The following is a 14365-nucleotide window of genomic DNA, read 5'->3' on the forward strand; positions in this document are numbered from 1 at the left end:
CCTGAGTTCAAATCTGGCCTTAGACATTTGACATTTACTAGCTGTGTGACCCTGGGCAAGTCACTTAACCCTCATTGCCCCAGAAAAAAAAAGCTGCTTGTGATGCTAAGAGATTAAATGACTTGTTGAAGGTTATACAACCACTATGCATCAGAGATGGAACCCCTGGTGTTTGTTTTTTAAATAACACTACTCCACACTGACTCTCATGTTACATATTAATATAACATTTTAATGATGACATGAATTCATTATGAGTAGCCATGTAACCTTGGCCAAGCTGTACAACTTTGGGGGGCTGTATTTTTTTCATCTGTAAAATGAGGGGATTAGAGTAGGTGACCTGTAAACTAACTTCCAACTCTAATAATCTATTATTTTTAGTAGGCTTCAAGAGGAAAGCTCTCATAGTTCATAAAAAGTGACCCTCGGAGTCAGGAAGGCCCAGGTTCAAGTCTTACTTCAGGCATGTCTTAGCTTTGTGACTCGAAAACTTTCTTAATCCTTTGAAGCCTTACTCATCTCTTAAAGAGTATAAATTGCAGAATAGGTGCTGATCTCCACTAAAAGGCATTTCCTATACACCATCAAATCATAGACATCTGATTTCATTGGTATAGGAAACTAATGAGTTAGGCAAATTATATTCTGAGAGAATTACATGAGAAATTAAAATGACTTGCCCAGGGTCACACAGCCAATGCATGTCAGAGGCAGAAAAGTTATTAATGAAAGATTCTCCTGCACTCCTATGTAGTTAGTGTTCACTGGCTCATGTGTCTTCCCTGATTTACTCTGGGTCTCTACTGATCTTGTTTGTGTAGAGGTCCTTCCTCTAATAAAAAGTTCCCTTTTACCAGGTGTTGCATTGAAAATAATTACTATACACACCACTTTTGGGTAAGTGTATTATTAATCTATCAATATTGACCACGTATCTCCCTAACTTCTCATGGTCTCGGGCCATGTGGTAGAGAAATCAGGAAGAAATCTTCATCATGCCAGTTAACACAAACAAGAGAAAAGCCACAAAAGACCCATGTGGTCTCCTAGAGAAACAGCATGTGGTCTCAAGGAGACCCAAGAAAGAGAGAGAGAGACCGAGACCAATACTGAGACCGAGACCAAGACTGAGGGCAGGTGGTCTCAGAGAACCAAGAGAAACCCAGAAGATGCCCCAGAAGTCCTCATGTGGCATTTTCCAAGGGTTTTTATCCTCTTTTGATAGAGGTGAGTCATTATACATTGATCCAAATTCACTGGGTCATATAGTACATCAAGTGAATCTAATTGGTTACCATCACTCAACTCTATTAGTTGACATGAAGGTGATCTACATCAAAATGAACTCTAGGGATGACATTAGGGAAAAGAATGGAAAAAAATACTTAAGTTGCTTAGGGTCAAAGTCCATTATCTACCTGTGGTTTAGTCCTATCAGTCCTTCAACAATCTAGACAAAAGAATCTGTCTCCATTCCCAGATGAGATTTGATGAAGTTTCTCAAGAACCCAACTTTCTGGAGTTGGGGGGAGAAAGGACTGATCCCTAGGTCCCCCAAGGAATCAGTGATTAATAATTAATTATTTTCTCACACAGGACTAGGAATGATGGAACTAAGGAAGATATATGTAGTTTTAATTTCTGACCAAACTGGTTAATGTAATTTTTCCTAATTAAGCAATATAATTAATCTTAGAAATTCCTCTGAGAAATACTGACTGGGCTTGTTGAAAGAATGGATTAAATTGGATGTTTTGAAACCACCTTGTGGCCTGTTTTTGACCAAGAAAGGCCCTCTTACCCTCATCTCGAGAGTCCTTTGGCAACATACTAGTCAAAACCAATTCAATATGGCTAGGTGGCAGGTGCCTTACTCCTTGATTTTCCCCTTTGTAACCTCCCTTGGTATGGGTTACTCAGAATCCATCCTAGCTGCTTGACTACTCACATATTTGGATGAGATGTGAGCTAATTCTATTCCTTCTGAGACAAAAAACTACCAGGCCTTAATACCTGCTCTGCTACTGCACCTGAGGTCCTCCAGGTCTTGCTATCTGTCCTGCTTCTACACCAAGAAGATTCCAGGCACCATCATCTACCTACTTGTGTCATCTAGGATTCCCTGGGCCTTTCCATCTGCCCTTATGCTGAATGTTTAGGATTTCTGGGCTTTCTAAACACTTCTTCTCTTCTCTTCTCTTCTCTTTTCTTCTTTTTTTCGATGTGAGAATGTGAGCTTCTTGAAGGCAGAGACTATCTGTCTCTTTGTATATGCCCATGTGATGCTTAGCCTAGTACTTGGCACATAGTAAGTGCTTAATAAATACTTTTTTAATTCACTCAGATGATTTGTGTTTAAACCTTGGCTTTAGGGGACTTCAAATAAAGGGACATCAGTTTCTCAAGAACTTGATTTCAATAAACTTAAAACAAATACTTATCAAGTGCCTCCCGGACATAGGTCATTTTGTTGAAAGTAAAACATAATTTTTAAAAAATCATACTTCTGAACAATAATTCCATTCAACAAGAATGACTCTTTTTTTTTTTTTTTTTTAGTGAGGCAATTGGGGTTAAGCGATTTGCCCAGGGTCACACAGCTAGTAAGTGTTAAGAGTCTGAGGCCAGATTTGAACTCAGGTACTCCTGAATCCAGGGCTGGTGCTCTATCTACTGTGCCATCTAGCTGCCCCACAAGAGTGACTCTTATTTGTCCACTGCTTTTTCCTCTGTAAATGACCATAGCTATGTTTATGGAATCTTTGTTGTCTGGTTCATTGTTTTAGCCATGTAAAGAACAGTCAAGGACCTGTGTTCAAATCCTGCCTTACTACTTACAGTATGACCATGGGAAAGTCAATTACTTCTCTGGCCCTCAGTTTTCTCATCTACAAAATGAGACAGTTGAAAGAAATGGTCTCTAAGGTCCCTTAGCTCTAAATCTGCCATCTTATCATCTTAAGTGTTTATATCTCATGATACAGTTGGAGACCCTTTGTCACCAAGACAGAACTGAAAAGCAGATGGGTGTTCAACTACAATTATCACTACCTCCGGACTCCTCTACACATTCCTACCTATCTTCTTTTCTCTCCTAGGCCACAAAGTGGGCAGCAAATCCAGGGGCAGCAGCCTCTCAGCATGGGCCCATGCAAGCGTGGATCGATTTGCAATACTATTTGACGTATGGACTTGGGAAGCTACTCTTCTAGAAAACAAACGCCAGGTATCTCCCCTTTTCTCTAAAAACAAGGAAATTGTAAAAGCCACCGTTATACCCAGGGGTCTTTGTTGTCATCATTGTTTTCAAAATCCAGTGAGTTTTTAGGAACTTTTCTTTATATTTTTCTTTAAAAAAAAATCTTTGCAAAATTCAGAGTTGAACAACTTAGCTTATATTCTTAGGGACTCATTGTCACAGAGAATAAAACTTCAAAAATGGTATGTAAGGCTGTTCCCTTTGGAGATTTTGGCAAGTTGATGTGTGGTAAGAGGAATGGGTAGAGACTGTGTCAGGCTTTCGTCATTAAAGAAAGAATCTTCCTGTAGAAAGTGGGGTTAGCTGGGACTTGAAGGAAGTTAGGGAAGTCAGGAGACAGAGATGAGGAGGGAGAGCACTCCAGGCTCAGGTGACTCAGCCCTCAGCCAGGAAGGAGCATCAAAGAAAAACAAATAAAGGGGGCAGCCAGGTGGCACAGTGGATAGAGCACCGGCCCTGGAGTCAGGAGGACCTGAGTTCAAATTCGGCCTCAGACACTTGACACTTACTAACTGTGTGACCCTGGGCAAGTCACTTAACCCCAATTGCCTCACCAAAAAAAAAAAGAAAGAAAAAGAAAAACAAATGAGATGCTTTTTCTCCCTGCACTGTCCACAGCTGTCAGTCCCCTGGAAGGTAAAAAGAATGTAGAGTCTCATTCATGAGAACAGAATAAGATAGGCTTCTCCCTAATGAATCTTTGCCCTTTCTGAAGAAGCATGCCGCTGCCCCTGCTGAGGACTGTAGCCAAATCTGAAATGGGAAGTGGTGGAGACCGCAGAAGTCATCGAGAAGAGATCCTAGTGGATCCTTAGCCCAGCAAACACAGACTAAGCAAAGGCTCCCATCCTTGTTTTTTGTTTGTTTGTTTTTTTGTGAGGCAGTTGGGGTTAAGTGACTTGCCCAGGGTCACACAGCTAGTAAGTGTTAAGTGTCTGAGGCCAGATTTGAACTCAGGTCCTCCTGAATCCAGGGCCAGTACTCTATCCACTGCGTCACCTAGCTGCCCCGGCTCCCATCCTTGTTGAAACGAAAAAGCAGAGACAATGACAGAGACATAGAGAATCTATGTCCTGTGGAGGACTGAGCTCCTTTTTAGGCATGTTCAGTTTTAAAGATCATTGATTCCATCAAGCCACTAGGCCACGATTTAATTCAACAAAGACCATTTACTAAATCATAGTTATTAAGTACTATCGATCCCTTAATGGATTCAAAACACCCTAGTAAATGAAAGGCTGTAAAGGCGCTGGCTCACTCAGTGGCTCAATGAATGTCTGCTGGGGGCCAAAAGAGTCTGTTTGCACTAAATCATCTGCTTTCTTGCCCACTGCTCCGTGTTGGTGACCCAGCTTCCTCATTTTGAAGACAGCTGGTTAATATGAAAGGTTAATGATCTTCAGCTTTAGAAAGGTACTTACTTTCTCATCTGTGTAAAATACTTATGATGATAGTCTGTGCATAGGAGACAGTATGAAGTGGAAAGAGCTCTGCCCTGGGTACCCATCCTGGTTCTGCCACTATCTGTGACTTTTTCCTTTTTATTTTTTTTGGGTTTTTTTTACGGGGCAATGAGGGTTAAGTGACTTGCCCAGGGTCACGGAGCTAGTGAGTGTCAAGTGTCTGAGTCTGGATTTGAACTCAGGTCCTCCTGAATCCAGAGCCAGTGCTTTATCCACTGTGCCACCTAGCTGTAACCCACCCCCTACTGTCTTTAAACAAAACCTGGATGACCCATTGTCTAGCATGTGATAGAAGGGATTCTCGTTCAGTCACAGGTTGGACTGGATGGCCTCTGAGGTACCATTCAGGCCTGAAACAGGGATTCTGTGTTCCTCCAGGACTGGCTTATTCAGGGATTTAACCCATAACCTCGGTCTTCCTAAACCCTGGCCACAAACAGCAGAGCTAACTGCCAGACTAGTCAATAGTTAGGGACAGTGGGGTTATTAAATGCAAATTAAACTTGATCCAAGTTCAGAAATCTTGGGAGCTAAATAATGCCAGTTCAAGACCCCATTTAGGGTTTTCTTTTCTTTTTTTTTTTTTTTTGTTGTTGTTTTTTTGGTGAGGCAATTGGGGTTAAGTGACTTGCCCAGGGTCACATAGCTAGTAAGTGAGGCTGGATTTGAACTCAGGTCCTCCTGAATCCAGGGCCAGTGGTCTATTCACTGCGCCACCTAGCTGCCCCTAGGGTTTTCTTGGCAAAGATACTGGAGTGGTTTGCCCTTTGCTTCTTCAGCCATTTTACAGATGAGGAAACTGACACAAATGGGGTTAAGTGACTTGCCCAGGGTCACACAGCTAGTAAATATTGGGGACCAGACTTGAACTTAGGTCTTCCTGACTCCAGGCTCACTGTTCTATCCACTATGCCACCTAGCTGCCCCATGAATCCTTTAATGCCAATGGAGGTAAAAGGCTGCTCCAAACTACCTTCCCTATTTGTGATTGTCAAAGATATTTGTGTAAGCAGCACGGTGTCATAGTGTGACTTCTTTGGAAAGAGTGCTGGACCTGGAGTCCAGAAAACTTGGATTGGAATCCTGCCTGCCACAATTATTAGCTATACAACCAGAGACAAGTGACATAACCGCAAGCCTCAGTGTCCTCACATGTAAAGTAGGGATTATCATACTGCCACTACTCACCTCAAAAGTTTATTTTGAGGAAAGCACAGGAGCAAACCTTAAAGTGCTTGATTAATGTAAATTATCATTATAAACAGGATTTAGATTCCCTGAGCCTGATGAGTTTTCTCTTAAAGCAATCTGACTGGGGCAGCTAGGTGGCCCAGTGGATAGAGCACCAGCCCTGGAGTCAGGAGGACCTGAGTTCGAATCCGGCCTCAGACACTTGACACTAGCTGTGTGACCCTGGACAAGTCACTTAACCCCAATTGCCTCACACACAAAAAAGATAGTTTTAGTTTTAAAGCAATCTGACCATGTGTATCTGTTAATGAGGTAAGAGAATGTGACTTGACACTGAAGAAATTCAACTTGTAGAAATGGCTCATTTATTTTTTCTGAGTAGTCAGGTGCTTCTGAGAACCACACCATATTTGAGCAAGCACAGATGATTATGTATAGACACCCTCACTTTGGAGGGAATTACAAGCACCAATATAGGTAGGTAGTGCTGGGGAGATTTTTCACCTAATAAGAGCCCATTTGGATGTTGTTCAGTGACTGGGCACTGCCTGGAAGTTTATTATTTCTGGGTTTTGCTTTTTCTTCACTTAGACCTGAGATATTATTTTGTAATATTTTTTTACAATAAATTTTAAAAAGGAACTTACTGTAAAAGAAATATGAATGACTTTGAAAGTATCTACTTTAATTTACATAAACTGATGCTAAGAGGTTAACAGAGCCAAGAAAACAAGATACACAGTGACTACAACTATGCAAATGAAAAAAAAAAAAAAAACAACCAACTGCCACAAAACAATTGAAGATTTCTGTGGCAAAAGTATTTATGACCAAGAGATATGAGGAGATGCCTCCCTCACTCCTCTGCAAAGGTAGGGGTCCATGGATATGTAACATTGCACATGTCAGATTTTTTTTAAAGTATTGAGCATTTTATTGGGCACTTTATTGAGTACTAAGAAATTCAGTGTTGTTTTTATAAGATATCTCTCTGAGGAGAGGAGGTAGGGATATAGGCAGAAAACTAGGCAAAGTAAAAACAACAGCTATAAATAAAATCTATTTTAAAAAAGGAACTATCCACTTTAACAAACTCTCCCCTGGGTATGTGCTGTACTAGGTAATTTTGCCTGAGTGCTGGCCCTTGACCAGGCAGCCTGCACATACAGGTGACATTTGACATGCTGTGAAGTCTCCTTAGACAAATACCAGACCACAGGGAAAAACAGAAATGTTCCAGTTGGCAAATATGTATTAGAGGCTCTGGAATAGAACTTCCCTGCGGTTTTTATAAAACCTCAGGCCTGTCAGGACAGAGTCCACAAAGAGGTTATGCAAGGGCCCATCTCAGACTCTCTTTAAGTTGCGGTTAAAGTGTTGAGAAAGCCCATGTCATTTTGAGAAAGAGCAGGATCTCCCTTCTCTGATAGAAAGGGTGAGCTATGCAGCCTGGCCTAGGGACCACTGGCACCAAGGACAGAACCCCAGTCACCCCTCTGCCACAGTAATAGAACAATGGAGCCTCTTGTATAAAAGGCGGTCAAGGAAATTGAGTAGCCAATAAAACCAGCTCCTGGGATTGTATTCAATCTGTGCTCTGGCTTCAGGCAAATATGTTCAGGTTGGTGCAGTCTGAATTGGAGGAGGAAGTGCTTCTTTCCTAATTGCGTCCTGGTGCTACTGAGTGACACCCTTCCTTTCTCAATCCCACCCTCCTTTCCCTCTGTTCCTATTCTATGCTCTCACATTTGGAAATCATCTGATTACCAAAGAATTAAATGTGTTGTAACTAGGTAATGTAACATAGTCTGCTGATTTCATGGTTCAGAGTCTGACTTGGACGCCTGGGTTGCTTCCATCACGATTACATTTCATTGTGAATGGGATGGTAGGATAATTATCAAAGTAGTATTGGGGCAGCTAGGTGGCACAATGGATAAAGCACCAGCCCTAGATTCAGGAGGACCTGAGTTAAAATCTAGCCTCAGAAACTTGACACTAGCTGTGTGACCCTGGGCTTAACCCTCATTGCCCTGCCCCCCCCCCCAAAAAAAAGTAGTATTAGCCAACACTTACATGGCACTTTAGATCTAGTGACACTGGCCTGCCTCCTAGCTGTCCCATGAACAAGACACTCCATCTCTCAGCTTCAGGAATTCTCTTTGGTTGTCCCCCATGCTTGGAACATTCTCCCTCCTCCAGTCCAACTACTGACCTCCCTGGCTTCCTTTAAGTCCCAACTTCTACAGGCTTCTACAGGAAGCCTTTCCCAACCCCTGTTAATTCCAGTGCCTTCCCCTCTGTTAATTATTTCATCTATAGTTTGCTTTGCATATATTTGTATGCATGTTGTCTCTACTGTTAAATTGTAAACTTCTTGAGGACAGGGACTGTCTTTTCCCTTTTTTTCATATCTTCAGAGCTTAGCATGATACCTGGCACATAGTAGGTGCTTAATAAGTGTTGATTGTTATATTATCTCATTTGATACTGACAACAACCTTGCTGGAGTTGACACTATTATCTTCATTTTAGATAAGAGGGAGGTTTCAGTGACTTGCTGAGGGTCACAAAGCTGTTAAGTGACGGAGGCAGAATTGAAACTCTGGTCTGTGTTCTACATCAGAGGTGTCAAATTCTCGGTGGGAGTCCACCTGTCCAGCCTATCTTCACACTGATTAAATAATTAAATAATGACAGAGAAGAAATTCAAACACAGATCCTATGACTCCAAAAAGCAGGGCTCCTCCTAACATTTCAGACAACTTGACGTGAACTGGTGTACAACAACATATATAGCCTGAACCTTTGGCTTTATGGTGCTTTTGTTGTTTTTTGTTCAGTCATTTTTCAGTTGTGTCCAACTCTTCTTGACCCCATTTGAGTTGTGGTGGTGGTGTGGTGTTTTTTTGGTTTTTTTGTTTTTTTCAGTTTCCCAAGTTTTATTGCAATACTATGAGTGACCACAGGGTGACCACCAGAATAATGGAAAGGTATCTCTCCGGTGTGGAGATTTTTTTTTGCCAAAGATACTGGAGCGGTTTGCCATTTCTATCTCCAGCTCATTTTACAGATGAGGAAACTGAGGCAAAAAGGATGAAGTGACTTGCCCAGGGTCAAGACACTAGTAAGTGTCTGAGGCCAGATTTGAACTCAGGTGCTTCTAATTCTAGGATAAAACTTTGGGGAAGAAGAAAGAGTCCTGTTGATGGGTAGATGGGGAAGAGGAGGAAAATACCAGTGCACCTGAATGGTTAAGGGTACTAAAAATGCCTTCATTCCACATTCAGCGAGCACACATCAAGCACTTAATGTATCATCAATCGGTATTAGGTGTTACAAGGGACACAGAAGAACCAGAGCGGGCCCTTCCTTTGAAAGAGCTTCTCATCAACCTATTGTGACAATGGTTGGTTAGTTGGTTGGTTGTTGTCCTTCATTCTCTAAGAGGATCAAAATGATATCAGTATATTGGAGTCAAGGTACAGCGTGTCCAACTGGGGCTTATCAGACCAATACTGAGCTCAGAAGGCTCTACCATGGGTCAGGCACAGATAGTCCCTATGGTGACAATAAAGACATGTTAGGTTGTAATGTTCTTCAAGACAGGAGTTGCGTTTAATTTAACCAGGGTATCTCTTCCCTGACTCTCCTCCTCACTGCCCCAGTGCCAGCTTCAAATAGTACTCCACATATAGCAGTAACAACTCACATTGGTGTAGCACTTTAAGGCTCACAATCCCTTTCTTCAAAGCAACCCTATAAGAGAGGTAAATTAAAGTGTATTCATCACCATCTTAAATTTAAGGAAACTAAGATCCAGACAGGATTAGCTTCCCACAACACATAAGTGTCAGAGCCAGGATTCAAGGACAGGTCCAATTAGCCAGAGAACATCTAAAGCAGTGAGCCTCAAACGCTGTTGATGATGTACCCTATCAGTAAAGCACTTCTAAGCTAATTTATAAATTCATTTATAAATTAAATAAATGTAATTTATAAATTCATTTATAAATTATATGCACATAGGCATATGTATATAATTTATATACAGATTGCATATGCATATTACTGTACTAATAATTATGTAGCATTATAAAGCCCATGCCAAAAAAAGATATTTAACAAAAATGAGGTAAAGATAAAATAATATTTGATCTTAGAATTTATTGAGCAGGGCAGTGACATGGTCAAACTTGAACTTTGGGAAAATCACTTTGGCAGCTGTGTGGAGAATAGATTGGAGGAGGTGAAACTGGAGTTAGGGAAACCAATTAAGAAGCTATTACAGTAGTTCAGGTGAGAGGACCAAAGCCAAGTTGGTGACTTTAGAGAGAAGGGGGTCACATGGGAGAAATGAGATGGTAGAAATGACAAGATTTGGCAACAGATTGGATATGTGGGCTGAAGGAGCTGAATATGACACCAGTGTTGTGAAACTGAATGATTGGGGAGGATAGCCATACTCCCCCAAATAACAGATATTCAGAAGAAGGTTGGGTTTGGCAGGAAAGAGGATTTAATGAAATCTGTGATCTGTCACAACCTGTCTATGCCTGATCATTCTGCGGGATTTACTCTGTCTCACTCAAAATGAAACTCATCAGTCACTGCCATCAGCATGATGAGCTCGGCTCTGCTGTAGGCAGAAGGTGATCTGGGGACAGGGACTGAGCATGCTTCTGGGAGAGGTCTGAATTTTCTTCATGCTACCTGCACAGCTGCTGCTTTGGCTGACAAGATAAGTTAAGTGAATGCTGTCCTGAGGGACTGATGCCCAGCCCAGAAGGTGTGTGTGGGGGTGATTATATGGCAGAAGAAGGAGTCCACCTGAAATAGTGCTAGAGTTCAATGGTGAATGGGATGTGTTGGAGACAATTCCTCTCATTGTCTATCATGGGGAGAGTGGGACTCAATCTGTCCTCCTCCCCACTTATTGGTTCATCAGGTATCCCTTGTGTTTAGGCCAAAGTTCCTTTGTGGAAGTTACACCATAGAAAACCCAGAGCACCCAGCTTCTACCTTGGAGACCAGTAGTCTAGAACAAGGCTTCTTAAACTTTTCCCACTCACAATCCCTTTTCATCCAAGAAAGTTTTATGTAGCCCCAGGTATATAGGTATGTGAAATAGGTATACACAACCTTTTATTGTTGCCAATTTTTTCATGACCCCCACATTCAGTTACTTATACACATTGAAATAGGAGGGAAGGGGCGGCTAGGTGGCGCAGTGGATAAAGCACCGGCCCTGGATTCAGGAGTACCTGAGTTCAAATCCGGCCTCAGACACTTGACACTTACTAGCTGTATGACCCTGAGCAAGTCACTTAACCCCCATTGCCCCGCAAAAACAAAAACAAAAACAAAAAAACAAAAAACAAACAAACAAAAAGAAATAGGAGGGATTATGGACCTGACAAAAAACAGTCATGTACATGAGTGTAATGAGGGGTAGGGGATGTGCTGTGTTCCTTTTACCCCTGGAACACTTGTTATAAGTGAAATCTAGTTCAAATGAACACCAAAAGCAGAGGTTACCTTCCTTGCACTGGTGATGGTGGAAGTGGAGTGGGGAAGGGCGTGAGAAGTTCCTATTGGTGCAAATTATAATCTATGGCATTGGAATTACATTCCTGTAGAATAAGAGCTCCTTGAGGCCTGGGACTCTTTTTTTCTTTGCTTTGCACAGAGTAGGTGCTTCATAAATCTTTGTTGAATTGAATTAAATTGAGGCCTACTGATCTTCCTCTGCTTTTATGTCCTGAAGTGCCCATCTCCATTCTAGTCTTACTGCATGGGACAACTGTGTGATAAAGACTTTCTGCCCACTCTCTTTCCAGCTCCTTGACAGTTATTTTGAAGCTTATCAACATGTCTTTGATCAGGAAGAGAGAACTGCCTTGGCACAGGTGATGACGGACATCATGCACCGACGCCCCCGGTTCGATTTTAGCCACCCTTATTTCAGGAAGACCTACAGGGATGAGTGCATCAGCCTGAGGCTTCATCTGCAGCTGGTGAGGGACATATTCAACAGGCATGTGAGTAGAACCCATTTATTAGACATTAGTAGGAACAAGGAAGTCAGCATTGGGAATGGCCTTTTCTGCTTATTGGCGGACCATATTACTGCCCTGATCAGTAAATTCTAGGATCAAATATTATTTTATCTAAACTTCATTCTTGTTGAATATCTATTTTTTGCATAGGCTTTATAATACTACGTAATTATTATATCCCCAGAAGAACAGAGAATCCCCTACACTTATTCTTAGTGCTCATTGGCAAAGCTTAATTTCAAGCATCATGGCTTAATGGATAGAAAGCTGGCCTTGGAATCAGGAAGACTTAGGTTCAAGTCCCCCCTACCTGGGCAAGTTACTTAACCTCTTATTGCCCCAGGCAATTTTCCCCTAACTACAGGTGGTCTTCTTTTTCTATATTCTTTCTCTTTGTGACTTCATCAGCTTTTGTGGCTTTAACTATCATCTCTATCCTGGTGATTTCCAGATCTGTGTATCTACCCTAGGATCTCCCTAAGGCTCCAATACCATATCAGCAATTGCTTACTGGATATTTCAAACTGAATGTCTGGAAGCCTTTCAAATTCAGCAAGTCTAAACCAGAATGTCTCATCTTTTCCTCAAAATGCATGACTCTTTGGGGCAGCTGGGTGGCGCAGTGGATAAAGCACCGTCCCTGGATTCAGGAGGACCTGAGTTCAAATTCAGTCTCAGACACTTGACACTTATTAGCTCTGTGACTCTGGGCAAGTCACTTAACCCTCATTGCCCTGCAAAACAACAACAACAACAACAATGCAAACAAAAATTCATCACTCTTCTCAAGCTTTCCTATCCCTGCTGAAAGCACCATCATTCTTCCAAATCTCCCAGGTTTACAACCTTGATGTTATCTGAAACTCCTCATTCTCATCCTATATATCCAATCAGTTGCCAAATCTTGCTATTTCTACTTCCATAACTTCTCACTTGAATACAATCCTTTCTCTACTCACAAAATTACCACCTTAGCTCAAGCCCTTCTCACTCTCTCCTAGATTATTTCAACAGGTTTCTAATTGATCTCCCCAACTCAAGTTTCCTGCCTCCGCCATACCCCCACCACCAATACCTTTAGTCCACAATGCTGTCAAAGCGATTTTCATTAAGCTCCCCTACTCAAATTCCTAGGGCCTCTTATTGGCCCTAAAATCAAATATAGACTCTTCAGTTTAGCTTTCTTTTTTTTGCAGGGCAATGAGGGTTACTTGCCCAGGGTCATACAGCTAGTAAGTGTCAAGTGTCTGAGGCTGGATTTGAACTCAGGTCCTCCTGAATCCAGGACTGGTGCTTTATCCACTGCGCCACCTAGGTGCCCCTTCGGTTTAGCTTTTAAAGCCCTTCACAGCTCTGTCCAGTCTCCTTTTTCACTTTCATTGAACATTATTTTCCCTCTCTTACTCTTTGATCCAACCAAATTGTCCCAATTCCTCACACTTGACACTTCTCCCATCTTGGTGCCTTTGTACTTATAGTCCTCCATGCTTGGAATATGCTGCCTTATCACCTCCACCCCACAAAATCCCTCTCTTCCTTTTTAAATCACTGTCTTCTTTGGGAAGCCTTTCCTGATGCCCTCCCCAGCTAGCACTCTCCCTCTTAAACTACCTTGTCTATTACTACTTTGTATGTCCAGTTATCTCTTCATCATCACAGGGGTTAGGGGTATGACACCCCCACAATCTATAAAATCCACTTAAAACTTGTTGGCTCACCCTTCATTACCAGAGAAGAAAAATGGAGTATTATGGTATTAAAAGGTAAAGTATGTTGATACTAGGCAATGCTGTACATATATTTTATGTATTTCTGAGTTTCTAAACTTTTTCTGTGTCATCTTCTGGCCTTCAGGTATCATCTGCAGCTTCTGCAAAACTCCCCCCAAATTCCCATTTAATTTCTTATGCTGACCCACAATATATCAAAATTGCAATGGGAAAAGTTACAATGTGGGAGGATTAACTGTATTTTCTTTCTGTTTCTTTTGTATATATGTAGGTATGTCCTTGTATCCAGCTCTAGAATGTAGACTCCTCACAAGTAGGGATTGTGTCATTTATTACGTTTGTATTCCATTTCCTAGCACAGTGTCTGGCAAGTAGTATTAATTATTGCTTGTTGATTGATTGATTGATTCTCTAAGAATCAGAATAGGTTCTGATATGCATTGATAGTGATATTGAGGTATGATGATGATGGTGGTGATGGTGATGGTGATAATTCAAGCAGCACTGTGGATTCAAAATCCAGTGTTCTATATGTGTTGTCCCTCCCCATTAGAATGTGAGCAGGGACTGTCTTTTCCACATGTATCCCCAGCACTTTAACACAGACCTTTGCACATAATAAGTGTTTGATAAAACTTCATTCACTCATTCAAATATAGG

General features: G+C 41.6%; 1 protein-coding gene across 1 annotated transcript in view; it reads left to right on the forward strand.

The window, feature by feature from the left end:
* LOC122753467 overlaps positions 1-14365 on the forward strand; it is a 204839-nt gene that overhangs the window by 60371 nt on the left and 130103 nt on the right. The window contains exons 16-17 of the mRNA XM_044000859.1: positions 3102-3229; positions 11757-11957. Coding sequence (XP_043856794.1) covers positions 3102-3229; positions 11757-11957 — 329 coding nt within the window. The remainder of the gene's footprint in view (positions 1-3101; positions 3230-11756; positions 11958-14365) is intronic.

Source organism: Dromiciops gliroides, chromosome 4 (assembly GCF_019393635.1).
Source record: "Dromiciops gliroides isolate mDroGli1 chromosome 4, mDroGli1.pri, whole genome shotgun sequence".
Taxonomy (NCBI): Eukaryota; Metazoa; Chordata; class Mammalia; order Microbiotheria; family Microbiotheriidae; genus Dromiciops; species Dromiciops gliroides.